This window comes from Acanthisitta chloris, unplaced genomic scaffold (assembly GCF_000695815.1).
Source record: "Acanthisitta chloris isolate BGI_N310 unplaced genomic scaffold, ASM69581v1 scaffold3148, whole genome shotgun sequence".
Lineage (NCBI taxonomy): Eukaryota > Metazoa > Chordata > Aves > Passeriformes > Acanthisittidae > Acanthisitta > Acanthisitta chloris.
In genome coordinates, this window is record NW_008685172.1 from 9350 (window position 1) to 24531 (window position 15182).

General features: G+C 41.1%; 1 protein-coding gene across 1 annotated transcript in view; it reads right to left on the minus strand.

The window, feature by feature from the left end:
• Positions 1 to 294: 294 nt before the first annotated feature.
• BFSP2 (beaded filament structural protein 2, phakinin) overlaps positions 295 to 15182 on the minus strand; it is a gene marked incomplete at both ends in the record, with an annotated part of 18894 nt that continues 4006 nt past the window's right edge. The window contains 5 exons of the mRNA XM_009079623.1: positions 295 to 515; positions 991 to 1122; positions 5812 to 5973; positions 8910 to 9066; positions 10990 to 11072. Of these exons, the coding sequence (XP_009077871.1) occupies positions 295 to 515; positions 991 to 1122; positions 5812 to 5973; positions 8910 to 9066; positions 10990 to 11072 (755 nt within the window). The remainder of the gene's footprint in view (positions 516 to 990; positions 1123 to 5811; positions 5974 to 8909; positions 9067 to 10989; positions 11073 to 15182) is intronic.

Below are 15182 nucleotides of genomic sequence, written 5' to 3' on the forward strand. Positions count from 1 at the left end.
ACCACACATTGCAGACACTAATGTAGCCCCAGGATGCTCATAGACCTACTGGCACATCCCCAAACCATGTCTTTCCACGGTAGTGCTGGAAACCACCCACCTCCAATACATTAGGAATCTCTGCTCAATGGGATTTGGTGTGTTCTCCCTCTTTGGCAGCTTCTCCAAACCTCACTCAGCCTTATGAAACATGAGAACCACTATAGTCCTCCTGCTTTCAACAACCTCAAAACCCTTTCCCAGGGAGAACATCTTCTCTATCCTTCTGGCACACTTGCTTTTAAAGACAAATACCTGCTTTGCTCTCCATCCAGAAGACAGTGATATGCAGCAATGTCTTTCTCCAGCTGTTGTTTGCTGGTCAGCAGATTTTCACGATCCCGCTGCTGCTGCTCAGTTTCTACTTTGATTTCTCCCATCTCTGCCTCTAGCTTGGAGATGACAGAGCCTAGGTTCTGCAGTTCAATGTCGTGCCAGTGCTTGGCGTCGTATAAAGAGTTCTCCAGACCCCTCTTCTGCAAAGGCACGACAGCAGACAATAAATCAGTCAGTTTTCATATGCTTCATAGTGATTTTTGTTCAGGTTTGGCCAATATCTCTACTGACTACGTTTAAGTAGAGATGTAATATTTTGAGAATGCCTTTCTTTAGATACTTTGATATTGTATGTTATAAATAAAAAAGTTGAATTGCTTTGGTTACAAGGTGCACATATTCTTCCTGTTGTCAAGTACTACCCACTCAGCAATCTCGATGAAATTGAGTATGAAGACACTGAAGATTGAAATTTGGGGCCTGGTTGTCAAATGTGGGACACTTAGTGCACTAGTCAATCCAGAGGAACCTGGAAATGTCTGACATCTCTGGAAACAGTACCCACTGGAAAATGAGATTCAATTTTAAGCCTGAATCCCAAGATGGGAATGTTCTCCTCAGAAGGCATGTTCAATTAGCACAGAACATACCCATTGAAGACCCCACACTACTTACCAAGGTTCTCAAAGATTCAGTTTCTGCTTGCAAGCTCTGTATTTTGCAGGCAGTTTCATGGAACTCGGTTCTGAGGCCCTCCACCAGCTCTTCCTCCTGGGTTCGCACGGCAGCCGTCGTTTCAGCCTGTTGCTGGTAAAAGACGGCGACTGTCATCACAACCTACTCAAATTATGGTTTAGCTTCCTTACATACCAAACTGACAGTTGATATTTTCACAGTTTGTGGCAATTCTGACTTTGAGTTTGATTCCTGTATATTGAATCTCTGGGTTGAACGATTCTGGATACTTCTTAGTGTCAAAATTATCATATTTGCTATGCATTTACTGTAAAATGGCTTATGCATATAAACGCGTGTATTTTATCCATGTCAACAACAGCTGCTCAGAATTCATACTAGTACATTTTAAATTACCTATAAAAAGAAAACATTGCTGTAATTGTTCACTTTGTAGCTATAGTATGCTATTTTTAAAAGAGTTAAGTGTTTTCAGTCTGTTGGATTTCGGAAGTATTCCACACCATGATTTTTCATGTAAGATTCTATGAGTCAGAGAGCAAGTCATATCACAGAGGTCAGAAAAATAATTTCTGTTAATTTAATTAAGTCATTCTTATGCAATTTCACACTCTCATGGCTTATGGGGTTTTATATGTGTTTAATTCAGGCTCCTTGAAAATAGGTGAAGGAAAAAGTACCTTAGTAAAAATAAAATTTCTGTACTTTTTAATAAGGGCTGAGATCAAGATTTTTCAACCCAGAGCTCTGGGCTCCCTAGCAAATATAATTCTTCAGTCAAAACCTACATTTCTTGTGGTCGATGCTAAAATTAAACTATGCAAAATACTTCCATTCCACTCTGAAAATTCATCTTGACCCTGTTCTGCTTTTCTGATTATGCATTCTTTTCCTTTAAAAGTAAGATCAAATTTTAAAAAAATCTAGGACCATACACCAGAAATAGTTCTTATAATTTGTTTTATACCATCATATGAACTCACACCTTGGACAAAATGAATTAAATAGTCTCAGTTGCAAGTACCAGTTAAGCCTCAAACAGAATTTAGGAGTTAGGAATCTCTGTTGCAGAGGGCTGAATTTCAATCCAAACACCAAATCTGTCCTTCCCAGCAAATTGCAGAGAGCCTGTATTTTCTAGAAATAGTTTGCAGGGGCTTATGCTTCAGAGAGACATAATTCCACCTCTCTAGTCCACTTGAACCCAGCCTAGTGATGATGGACCTGCCACTCTGGAGTAAATTGTGTCTCCTAAATCACGTTGAGTGTGTAGTTGGCATGTTATTATGGTATGAAGACTATAAATGCTTCTTTTTAAAGAGACACATAGGGCAGGGAGGTTTCTTTTGCCTCTATATTTATAGCCTACACCTGAAGCCTGGTGTCTCACATTTACCCCATTGCTGGCCCAAATGCTACCTCTAAATCCTGTTCTCACCACAGGTGACCTTGAAACCTGTCCAGGAGTTACCCTAAACTGTCACAGCTGCCTGATGTTAGTGGTATGAATGATAGAACAGGCAGATGGAGTAGATGGAGGTGGTCACATCAGGCCCTAAATACTGAGGATGACACAGGAAGTAAGGACACACTGAATGCACTCTAAAGCTTGTGTCATACACAGGGTTCCCCCATCCTCCTTACAGGATTATCAGCCCCAAGAGTCCATGTGTGGGGTGCTGCTGGGCATGACATTTGGTGTCAGCTTTGGGGTTCCTTCTGTAGAGAAGTGCAGAAGTAGTCTTTGTGCCCCCTTTACTAGGCAATTTGTGTTTTCTGGGGACTGTTCCTACTCCTGAGATGCTCCATAAGGGGAAGGCTATACCAAATTGTGGTGACCACGAACAAGTGGATTAATAGAGGGAGAGGATGAAATCATCCTCCTAAATTTTTATCATGCTGGTGCCTGAGTTTCCTAGGAATCTGTGGATTGCAAGCACATCTGTACAGTTCTGAGCCAGACATTGTGCTTGAGTGCAGAATTGCTCATTAGTCTTTTCTTTTCTTAATGGAATCAAGAAAATGAAAGAGTGATTAGGGATAGAACACCAGCATCCAGGGTCTGATCAGCATGATCTATAAAGAAGGAAAGGTACTTTGATAAGCTCTTGAGAGTTCTGGGAACATTTTAACAAAGAAGCAAAGAATGAGGAAACAATTCACATAATTCACAAGACTTTTCAAAACCTTTTATGAGATCTAACATAGGGGATGACAGAGGAAGCTGTGTAATCATGTGCTCAGGGCAGAGCATTGCCACTGATCAACAGCTGGCCAATAGGACCTGAAGAGAAGGATTAAGGTCTACTTCCATATGACTGAAGCTTAACAGCTTGATGCCTCAAGGTTTACTGCCTTGGGGATGAATCATGAACTAGAAGGATTTATAGATGGCAGAAAACAATACAGATTAGCAATGAGCAGAGGTGGATGTGTGGAATCAAACTACATGAGTGAATAAGTGCATCATTAAGTAAAGCATTTTACAGGGGGAAATATGAAGTAGCATGCATATCTTGGAAGGGTTTAAAACATTTGTGTCAATTTAGGGAAAGGATTTGAGTATTATGGACAAAAGACTGCACAGGTGAAACCAATGGACTTGAATTTTGAGGTTACTTACTTATCTAAAAACTCCCATGTGAAACCCTGTTCAGTATGAACGTAAATTGGTCTGTTTTGATGCCTGAATATGCTTGAAAAATCTAGCCAAGACTGCAAGTCTAGTCATAAGGCAAAGCAAATGAGGCAAGGGAATTAGTCAGAAAATAACAAAAATATTGCCCTGATGTCTAAGTCAGTGCTAGGATATAATTTGAAACATCATGGTCTGACCTGCTCACAGGTACACAAGAGAGTAGGAGCAGAAAAAGTAAAGCAAAATACTAGGGACCAAGAAAAACCTCAGAGACATTGAAGAAACTGGTAACAAAGAGCAAAGGAGAGGAGGGAACTGCTCTCCCTCCGTTGATGTCACAAAACTGTGAGGGCAAATTTCTCACAGCATGGATAACCAAATGGTCCACTTAGCTACAAAACATAATGTAAGCTCACAAACCTAGTTGATATAAACTAAACTCTTGTTATCTGTGTAAATAGTGATAAGCTGAATAGATCTGTATCTGTATGAGATATGAGATACAAAACTGGATCATTTGGGTTTAGTGGGAGGTATATTTGGGGACAAAAGCCCCTAGAATGTCATACTAGAACCTGTGCAGAACCAGGACTGGTCTTTCCAGAAAACTGTGATATTCTGCTTCTTTCTTCTTTTTATAAAAAAAACCAACCATCAAACACAAACAGCTGAAACCAGTAGGAGCTTAGACTAAGAGGACCAAGTAGGAGTGGGTTGGGTATCAAAGACATGACAGAGCAGTCTCCTATGAGCTGGCAGTTTTCTCCTCCAGTGTTATCTCTGAGCAGCTGAAAAACAAGATATTGAAGGTATGAAAGAAATACAAAGAAAGAAGTTGTACAGATCTGTTTGCACAGGAGGAGGAGGAGGAAGTGGAGCAAGCAGGACAGGTAAGTGGGAACACTGAAGACTTTGGTGCTGTCAGAGTGGTGCTCATTTTGCTGAAACCTGGCAGTGGGTCAGGAACAGATTTTCTGGGAAAAGCTCAGGAGGCTACTGAGGATGCCCTGGCTTTTCAGGACTGCATGTGCTTCATACAGAGGTGCTCTCCAGGTAGTTTATTACTGTGTCACTGACTCCCTTTTGACTGTATGAGCTGAAAATCAGGCCCCTGCAGACTAACCTTATGAAAAGTTTGCTTAGTAACAGTCTGGCACCCTCACAAAATTGATAGGACCTGTGGGATAAACTTCTCTGCTTGGCTTCTTGTACATTCCCTAGCACTTTTGCTATCACTGTTGTCACAGGATTTTTCTTCTTTACTTTGAAAATGAACACCAGCTCAGAGCTTGCATGTATCTTTGCAAACATATCTCTTGGTTTGGTTTTATTTTTCCTCACTGTTTGCTTTCAATATGCCCTACTCCTCTCATGGCACCTGTTTACCTTGGAACGGGGGGGATATATTTTTACTAAATATTTCTGTAGCACTGCTGTAGTTAAGCTTTGCTTTCCTGTAAGGGCCAACTCAGAATGAGATGTCTTCTAGCATATAGGATTGTTCACTGAACTTAATGCTTCAGTTCTGCAAAAACACTTACTTCAGCCAGCCTCTTTGGAAAATGAGTGATCCTTCATGACAGAAAATAAGCTGCATTAAAAGGCTGTTTCAGACTCAGCCTCGAGAGAGGAGAGGACTTTTAAAGGGAATGTCTGTTATCATCACTTTTCATTTCTAAGTTAGTATCTAGTTTTCCCACTGCTACCAGAGGAAACCATATCAAGGAGAAACCCACAAGGAGTCTGCAGTGTAGAGCAATGTGTTTTGCCCTCTTGATTTATAAGACCCCTGTAAATTATTCAGTGGAGGAACAGCCCTAGTAAGAAGGGTAATGACTGTGGCTTATGCTACACAGCAGGTGTCAACTGATCTTGGTTTTCCTAGCCAACATTTCAGAGACCTTCAAAGGCTCCCACAGATACCTGAGATATAAGCAGGGCCATTTCCACCACTGCTTAACTCTGTGCATCCCAAGAAAGCCCCTGATGTTTATGATTGTATTTTCCCATGGACTTGGACCAAAATTCTTTAGGTTTCTAACATCATTTTTGTTTCAAGAAAAATACAAACACCCAACTCTCAAAGATACTGCAGAGAGTATTAGACAGGTTTTGTGTTTGCTTCCAATCCTGTGAAGCTGGAGTGGTTACAGAGTGCTGACCTTGGTACGGAGCAGGGCACCTGTCTCAGCACGATTCTTTTCAATGTCTCTCTCCCAGTGGATTCTGATTTTTTCGAGAATGTCATCCAGGCCACTTCCCAGGGGTACATCAAGTTCTTCCAGCTGAGATCCAGCAAGCTGCTTGTATAGTACTTTCACATCCTTGAACAAAAATAACAGACATAAAAGAAAGTGAACTGGACAATTGAATGGTATCTTCAGAAAAGCTCAAGGAAGAGCTCTTTTGGTACCACAAACAGATAGAGTAATTAAATTTGGTCCCAAAAGGTGTCTCTACATTAATGACTTAGTGCAGCGGAGGGTTTCTTTATCAGATGTGGATTTGTCCTGCTTTTGCATGGTGACCCTTGCTGCAGATCTGGGGTACTGGGAGTGGTTTCCCTCTTGATAGAAAGAGACTGAAGCCCTGCAAGTCACTACTTGGAACAGCCCTCCCAGCAGTGGCAAGTTTCTCCAGCAGTCAGAGCTTGACGCATACTGCACATCTGGGACCCGAACCCACCACAACTGTATTGCCAGTAAAGCTGCAGCATGGACTTTGGGCCAAGGAACTAGTACCTTACAGGACATCAAACCCTGCCTTTCCCTCTCTGCAGCACCATGCAGTAGCACAGGCATGCATCTACTGGAAGATGCAACATGATGTACAAAAGAGCGTGAGCTTTTGTGAGCCACATGCATGGTACGTGCATGTGCATGTGAGATGAAGAGTACTCTCCTCCTCTGTGACACCATTCTGTCCCTTCATTACATATAAGTGCTCCAAAAACATGTAAGCATTAGAGAATCAGCGTGTCTAGAATTGCTTGCTTAAAGGTAGTACATGACCTGTACATCATGTTCAGGAACACAAGAGTAAATGAGATTTGCGCATGTATCTGAACTGTCTGGCACCGCAATAATTTTACATCAATGTGTCTATATGTGCTATTAGCACAAGCAGGAAAAAAAAAGGATAGTTCAAAAGAACCTGGGAATTTTATTTAGTAAGCAATGTCCCCTGACAGTGACAGTACTGGAAAAAATGGATGGGAATTATGTGAATTATGAACCTACAAGAATGAAAGTCTCAAAATGTGCCCACTCCAAGTTCACAAAATCTTCAAAAGGACTTAGCATAGATTTCCTAGTGGGAGCACCAGTGGAAAGAAAGGTTTGAATCAATTCAGGAGAGTCCTTGGGACTTTATTGTGCCAGAGCTCAGCTGGAGTAATTGCAGTAGTTGCTTCCAGCCTTTATTCCATGATTTCTCTTAAGCAGCTTTCCCTGGTGCTGCTACCATGGGAAAACCAGGTCTGTGCTGAGGTAGTTCTGCAAATGCTCAGGTACACCCAATAGGTAAAGAAAGGAGCATCTGTCCAGCCTGCAAGGACTCCTTAATGGCTACATGTGGAGCAAGAGGAGCTTTTGGAACGGTGATGTTCTCACTATGCCATAGCTACAGACAGAACAGCATCAGCACCAGCTTTTCTGATTGCACAGCAACCATTGCAGTACTTGGAGGTTTAAAGGGGATCATGTGTATTTCTATCAATTTTCTGTTCTCTCTCTTATCTAAAACAACTTCCATCTTTCTCATGCCATACACTGGTGATGAAGCCACTGGTTATTTTCTGCCAAATGCCAGCCTTGGGTTTAGAGTGATGCAAGTAGGGAGAGGGTAAAGCAACCTCATCTTGGCAAGCCAAGTCTCCATATGCCTGCTGGTGTTGCTGAAATCTTGTGGTTGGAGGAACAACCTGTAAGAAATATAAGGTAGGATAATGCCTTGCTTCAGTGAGCCATCACAATTCAAGGTCTATTTTACTTTTGAAGCACCAGCACAGTTGCTTGCTGTCCCTTATGTGGGATTAGCAACAGCTTCATATTCAAGCCCCCATGAGAAAAGATGCTGATTTGTGTTCCATCCTGAAACCCCAGCTGAAGGGAGCAAACCACCTTCATGCAAGTAGTGCTGGTGAATGTAATGAATACATGGGAAAGTATTGCAAAATTGGGTAGTAATGGGCTTCCCTTCCAGCTGCCTGTCAGTGGTGGTGCATCTCCCCATCCCCTCACACCACTCTATGACCTCAGGAATTCTTGTTAGTATAGTATGAATATCACCATCCCAGATCTATAGTTAAGTTACTGCTGTACTCATAGGAAATCCTATCGGATCATTTTGTAAATGTTAAATTAGTCAATGATCCGTGCTGACAAATCCTCTAGCTATAAACCATTGACCAAGTCTGAAGCTAAGTTTGGACTTGGCCACACCTAGTCTCCATCATGAGTTTAGAAAGAAGGGAGTCTGCTCTGAACCTTGTGGCTCAATGGAAGGGCCTCCTCTAAGCATTTTGAACCCTTATCCTTTAGCACCTTTACCCTTTGCTTCCCCAGTCTCTGTGTAAATCATTCTAGATTGATTCTAATCCAGTTTTCCTTTGTGAGCTTCATTGGGTAGTAAGTAATAGAGCGAATCTGTCCATTAAACTCAAGTTGTGCTTTCACAACTCATATTAAACCTGCTTTTGCTAATACCTTTGATGATGATTCTTTCAAGTGACCCAAACCACCCATTCATGCCACTGTCCATGTGACTTGCTTGTGGTGTGTTGCTCAGGGGAGTCACAGTTTTGGGAACTGAACAGTTTGCTAAGCCAAGCAGGACATTTTCAGAAGAACCTGGTTAACGCTCAGCATTAGTGCAGTGTTACCAGAGCTTGTTTCCTGCACATGCATTTTCTCTTTGTATCTCTGGCTGAGAATCAAATCTTACTGTTGAGATGTCCACATAGATGACTGTGCAACCCCATGACCATCATGTGGCATCTAACAATAAATAAGGTGATGACATCTCTTCCATGTCATATTTATCAACCAAGAAAGAGTTAAAGCTTAAATGTAAGTAATTTGATCATGCCTCAGGGGTCAGTTCTTTAAGTTAACAGAGAAGAAGGAGTAGGTTTTGGGAAAACCCCCCCACCCAGACACGGAAGGCAGAAATTTTAACATTTGCTTTGCACTAGATATATGATACCAACCAGATGAAATAGGCACACATTGGCTTTGCAGTGTCCCGAGTCTGGACTTACTTCTTCATGATTCTTTGACAGCAAAGTTAGTTCTTCCTTCATGCTCTCTATCTGACTCTCCAGATCCATTTTAGTTAAATTTGCATCATCAATCACTTTATATAGGGAATTAATTTCATCTTCCACTGCCTTTCTGAATGGCTGCTCATTTTCATATCTGCAGAGAGAAAAAAAAAAGCCAAAAAAAAAAAAAAAGCCAAACCTTAACAGAGTACAGCTCAGCAAGAAAAACTGCTTTTTTATTTTTTTTGAATGACACCATTTGTGCTAATTAGCTTGTGTGTCCCAGACAGAGACACAGAAACACAGACAATATACTTTGCTCTCACCTTGTCTCTCTATACTTGAATTTAAGTGCCTGAAGTACCCTGTCATTAACTCAGAGTGTAAGAAAATGGGCCAAGTTATGAGTCTACTCTGTGATGGTTATCAGTCTGGTAGGATTCCAAAATAAGCACAGAGAGGCATGTGGTCTCTTGCTATATCTGATATTTATATATAATATGACTGTGGGTGCCTTTTTCTCAGTTTGCTTGACTGTAAAATGGGAATAACTACTCACTCATCAATGTAAAAAATTTCAGAGCAATGGTTAAAGAAAACACATGTGCATCAAGCATTACTTTTACTAATGGGCATAGTTGATAGAAGTCTGGCCTATGTTACAGGGTCCTGGCCCATTCTTAAGACCAAATCCCAGTAGTATCAAAGTCAAGAGGAAATTTGAGTGGTTGGTTTGTTAATTAGAATTGCTATTAGAAGAAACTGCTCATTTCCAAACCATGGCTGTAATGGCAGGGAAACTTTTGGCAGGCAGTTGCTATGCCACAGCTCTACTTTCTGCTTTACTCTTGTTTATAACTCTATGGTTTAGGCTTTACATTCAAAATGTGGATTGCATAGTGAATCTCTTGAGTGGGAGACTTTTGTGTCAAACCCATCTGACCTGGGGATCTGGTGGCCTGGGAGGTTACATAGGAGGGGCTGGCATGTTAGAAACCAGCTACATAAACACTTTGCTCCTCAAGATCTACCTTCCTTGCTGGGAGTTCAACAGCCTAGGAATGTGGCAGCTGGTCCCTGTGACAATCAGAAGCTTTTACCATGCGGTGGATTCATTTGACATTGTTTTTGTTATGTACACTGCTTGTCCAAGTCAGCTGGCATATTTTTAAAATTTTTTTAAAAACTACATATCTTAAGTAGCTTTTTATGTCCAGTAGCTTGCTGGACATAAAGCCACAAAATAAGTATCTCAGAGTTGTACCTTTCTGAAATAAAAAGCAAACATAAGAACCATTACTTCATTTTTAAAAATATGATTAAATAAACTAATACCACAGAGAGAGAAATAGAAATTTAAGGGATGACAAAAATCATCAGAAATACATTAGTTTGAAATATAGTTTGTGTGTCAAATAGGCTATTTGTAACTGAATGGGTCCATTATGAATAAAAGCTAGGAGGATCACACCTCCTGAGTAAAATTTAAAGAGCTTCATGCACTCATGTACATGAATATTGGGCTTTTCAAAGAGAAAGACATTAAAAAAGTAGTTTGCCAGTATTTAAGATCTTCTTTAACTACTTATTTTTCTCAAGGAAAATCCTCGCAGCCCATTTCTGTATCCTTATCTAACATTTCACCCTGATGTTCGTGGTGGTGCAGTTTTTGCTTTTCACCAGCTGTAGCAGAATAATTGTTACTTCCAAAACCACTTGTGTGGTACTGAAAATGATAACTAAAAAGCACACGGATGTTTCCTTTATAAAATGTCAACCCAATTTTGAACGAATACTGACCTCAGTGAGAGAACCAATGTCTGTGTATCAAAATAATAGCTTACATAATTTTGCTTGATGCACATTTTTGTTACCGTGAATCTTCAAATTCTTCCAAAATAATGTTAGCATCATAATTATTTTGCTGTTACAAAACCCCTCCCAAATCAGGAGGTTAAATATGCAACTTGAAAACCAACTCCATTCTACTCACTAACCATCACTCTACAACCAAGTAACCATTGGCCAAGCCAAAGTTTCAAAGAAAGTGGCCAGGTAGGTGCCAGCACAAGACTACCTGTCTTTAAAATCTTCAGCACAGGCTTGAATGTTCTCGGTGTGCAGCATAAGACGAGCATTTTCGAGAACTGCTTCACCCACCTAAAAAAAAGAGACAACAGCTCAAGCAATGAAGAGCTTCAGCACGTGCACCACAAATATACGAAGCAGATGTACAGCTTTGATTCTGAAAATAATCCTTTATCCTCGGGCTGTTTGAGTGACTCATTCCAGTTAATTTAATCAATTAGTTTTGTACATATAAATTCAAAAATTCTTTGCAAACAGGCTGTAATTTGTCATCAAACTGTTCATTCCTCCTAAACACTCATCTTGTAGGAACAGATTTGTTCTGATCATCAGCTGTTTGCAAGGGGCAAAATTCATTGCTGTGCATAAGGTACATTCATCATTAAGCCCCACTTATACTTTCTAGATACAGTTTAAGTAGCACTTATGCAGGTCCTATTCTGCTTCCCATATCAGCAGTCCTCTTCAGGGTCATCCTCTTCAGTGAGCCATGGATACTTGTTCCTCATGCTGCCTGTGAGCCCTCCTCAACTCCCAAGCACTGTTTTTCTTCTCTGATGGGATCCTGTAGGCTCTTGTGCTAGATATGAGACCTGAGAAGCAGTCAGTCTTCAAAGATTATTACACTGATTGTACAGATTGTGCAAATAAGACTCTGGTATTTATTGCTGTAGCTCTGGGGTGTATCTCTAATGTACAAGAGGCACTCGAGGGGTAAGCAAACCTCAAAGACTTGTGGCAGAGCAGCTTGTTGTGATTCAAGAAGGTTACATAAAATGATAAGGTTAAAAGGACCACTGCCTGTCCAGGAGCTATGGAAATGACCAAAGACATGCTGAATTTGGTACCAGGCTTAGAGTGATCACCTCTGCAAGCAACTTCCTGGGAACTCCAGCCATCACATGGTCCATATTGTTGCTCTGGAGGAGTAAACCTGAACATTTCTTTGGTTTTTTTCAGGAGACACTCACAGAGATTTGCAATTGAAACCAAATCACCACATGAGTAAGAGTAGATTTTTAAGCAGGCAAGGAGAGTTCATGAAGCAGAAAAATCTTTCTTTAGATAATTAAGTCTGCAAATAAATAAGACTGCAAATCACCCAAAGCATCCTACTCCTCTGAGGTGAGGCCAGGCAGTGTGGAAACATCAAGGCTGCATCCAAACAAGTTATCTCAAGTACCACAAGTGGGATGGTTGCCCTGGTATGGTCCTACCTGCTCTTTGGCTGGTAGGTGGCAGAGTGGATGGAGACATGTAAGGCTGAAGCATTTCTGTGTGGTAATTAACATTCACACTCACAAAGAGTGGCTTACTGCTCCAAATGTCTTACAAATGCTTGGACAAATAAATATGGAATATGTGAAGGCACCTGATAAGGAAAGACATGGAGGAATAACCTGTTCCTTTGTGATCGATTGTGGACATTGAGAAGTCCATAGTGGATCATGAAGTTTAAAGCACTCTACATCTTTTCGATCTGAGGAGGAACAACAGTTTAAAAAGTGGTTTCCTTAATTCTCACCTGCTGTTAGGAACAAAAATGGAAGGTGGCTGTGGCTGGAGCTTGTTCTATGCCACAGCACAGGCAGAGAATTTTTCTTTAATAGCTGTGGGATTTCTTGGCCGATCCCAACATGCAGTTGCAGCACATTTCAAGAAAATAGCATCTAGACAGAGAAGAGAGGTTCTGGAATACTGCCCCTGGGCAATAAAGCTCCAGTGTTGACATGGGAAAATTAGTGAGAGTGTGGCAAAAGTGTGGGAGTCAGAGTTGTCAGAAAAGCCACAGGTGTGGCCAAAAAGGTGGTCCCACACCTCTTGTGTGCAGCACACAAGTACAGAAGATTTTTATGTGCTCTCTTGCACTCAGAACTGGCTCTTCTTCATTGTTCACCCCCTTATTTCTTACTCCCTGCTTTTTTTGCAACCCCACTTTATCAGTACCAGCCTAACTCCCCAAACCACAAGTTGTCTGTCTGTGGCATTTCAGAGCAGCTGAGCAGAGCTGGGACTTTGGGGACATCCTGCTCTGCTGTCCTCAGGTTCCCTTGCACCAGGAGACCTGAGTTTCTTCATTTTTTTCCTTTTCTTTTTTTCCTACAGAAGTTATTTTGTCTTTCTGCCAACTCATATGTGTGTGGATCTTCACAAAAGCTTTCTTTTTTTTCCCCCTGACTCATATCAAGGAACAGAAATGCTGCCCTGTGATTTTCCCCTGTCCTGTTGAAATAAACCCATTTGCCCCTGGCAGAGATCCCATGTGGTTACAATATCTGACCTAAAGTCTGAAGAAAATTAATGTCTTTGAGGGAATTGGGAACATCCTGTGAGCAGAAGTAACATTCAATCTTGTGAGCTGCACAGTGCCACTCAGAGGCAAGTTAATGGCTAAGTTTAGAGGCTGAACCCAGTGTAAAATGGCTTTTGGGCTGCAATGAAAGCAAAAGCAGGGAATAGCTGTAGAATTGCTGCTGCCTGGATTTCTGCCTCTATATGGAGACAGACTAGTTTTAAAAGTGCTTTTCAGTAGTGATTTTGTGGGTTTATTGAGGCAGTTGAAGTGACTTCCTGCCCCACAGTGGATGTGTTTACCAGAATTCTGCTACCATACTCCTGAGAGCTCAGTCAATACCCCAACTCTTCTCTTCACAGACCAGTGGCTAATGTCAAATGCTCAGTGACAAAGTCCAGGACTTTCCAAACCTGCACACAAACCTGAACTCTGCAGTGTAAGTAAAAATAGATAAAATAATCAATCTAATATTGAGAAGACTTCAGGGAGGAGTGTTGCCCGTGGGAGCCAGTAGGCATCAGCCTTTTAGCCCTCCTGGAAATCACCTGTGTACCATTTAAATCTGACAGCGAACTTGGAGGATGAATAATGACACAGTAGTTTCTACGTAGAAACCAGGTTTCCTGAAAAATTCTCTCTGATTTGCAAGAGCTATGAAAGCCCTTTCCTAGGCTCCAGAAGAAGAGATGTAAGACTTCCATCTAGTGGCTCTTTTGTTTGATTTAATTCTCCTAATAATCAACAGCTGGATGCAAACACCAAGCATTAGTGAGACAGATTTGTAGCCACTTTGCTGACACACATATTAAAACACATGATGCAGCAGTTTAGGAATCACTCTTCTTTGTGCCCATTGGAAATGCTGCAAGCACTTAGATGTTGCCTCCGCTGCTTGTAAGATGCTCATGTGGCATTTAAAAGGCCAAAATGGGAAGTGTTATAAAACTGCAAATATTATTACTAATGATAGTTCCTTTATGTCACATATTGTGTTTCAACACTTAGATCTGTGATGCATGTACACCTTTTGATCACTTTTTTTTTTCAGCTCTTGAATCAACACTGAATATTTGTGGTATTAAACACCTTAACTACAAAGCAGCAACAATTTTCTTTGATTTATTTCACTGTGGTTTTAAGGACATGAAAACGCAATGTTAATTTTTTGGAAAAAATCTCATCAAAATCTGCATCAACATACTGGCCCATTTGCTGGTATACAACTGCCATCAAGGAAAAACAGCTGCTTCAAGAGAGTGCAGACTCCAGGCTTGATAAAGTGTGATGTGATACAGGCACTTATGGGGAGAATTTTTCCCTTAACCCTATGGACTGGCAACAATTGCTTTTTAACAGAGACCTGGCCAAGTTTGCCATTGCAAGATTTACTATGCCTTTCAAATTCTTAGCTGTGCTCTATCTATAGTTTTGTATGGGTTTGCTATTCTTACAAACACCTAAATCCTTTCTGCCTGCTGCTAAATTCATGGCCTCAGGTGTGGCCTGTGATAGTGAATCTCATGGTTTAATTATTCATGTAATGGAAACTTCCCTGGCTTTTAAGTTCATTTCGGCTAAAGGAACTGATGCCTCTGTGGAGAAAGATCAGAAGATGCTGGTGTAGTTTTTCCTTCCACACACACACACAGGGAAATGGTACCAGACCACTGCCTCCAACACGTTTTAATTCACAGCTAAAATCAGGCTAAGTGCACTGCCTGCTGCTCTGATGCCAAGCAGCAAACCTGTATTGCTTTTGGTCATGCTATCCATGTTGAACCTTTCTCACAGCCTGAAGGAGGAAACCTCAAAGGTGGCAAGAGTGGTATTCGTTGCATCGCCTTGGGAAAGGTAATACTTGGAGAGAGGCTAAGAAGATTGATGGG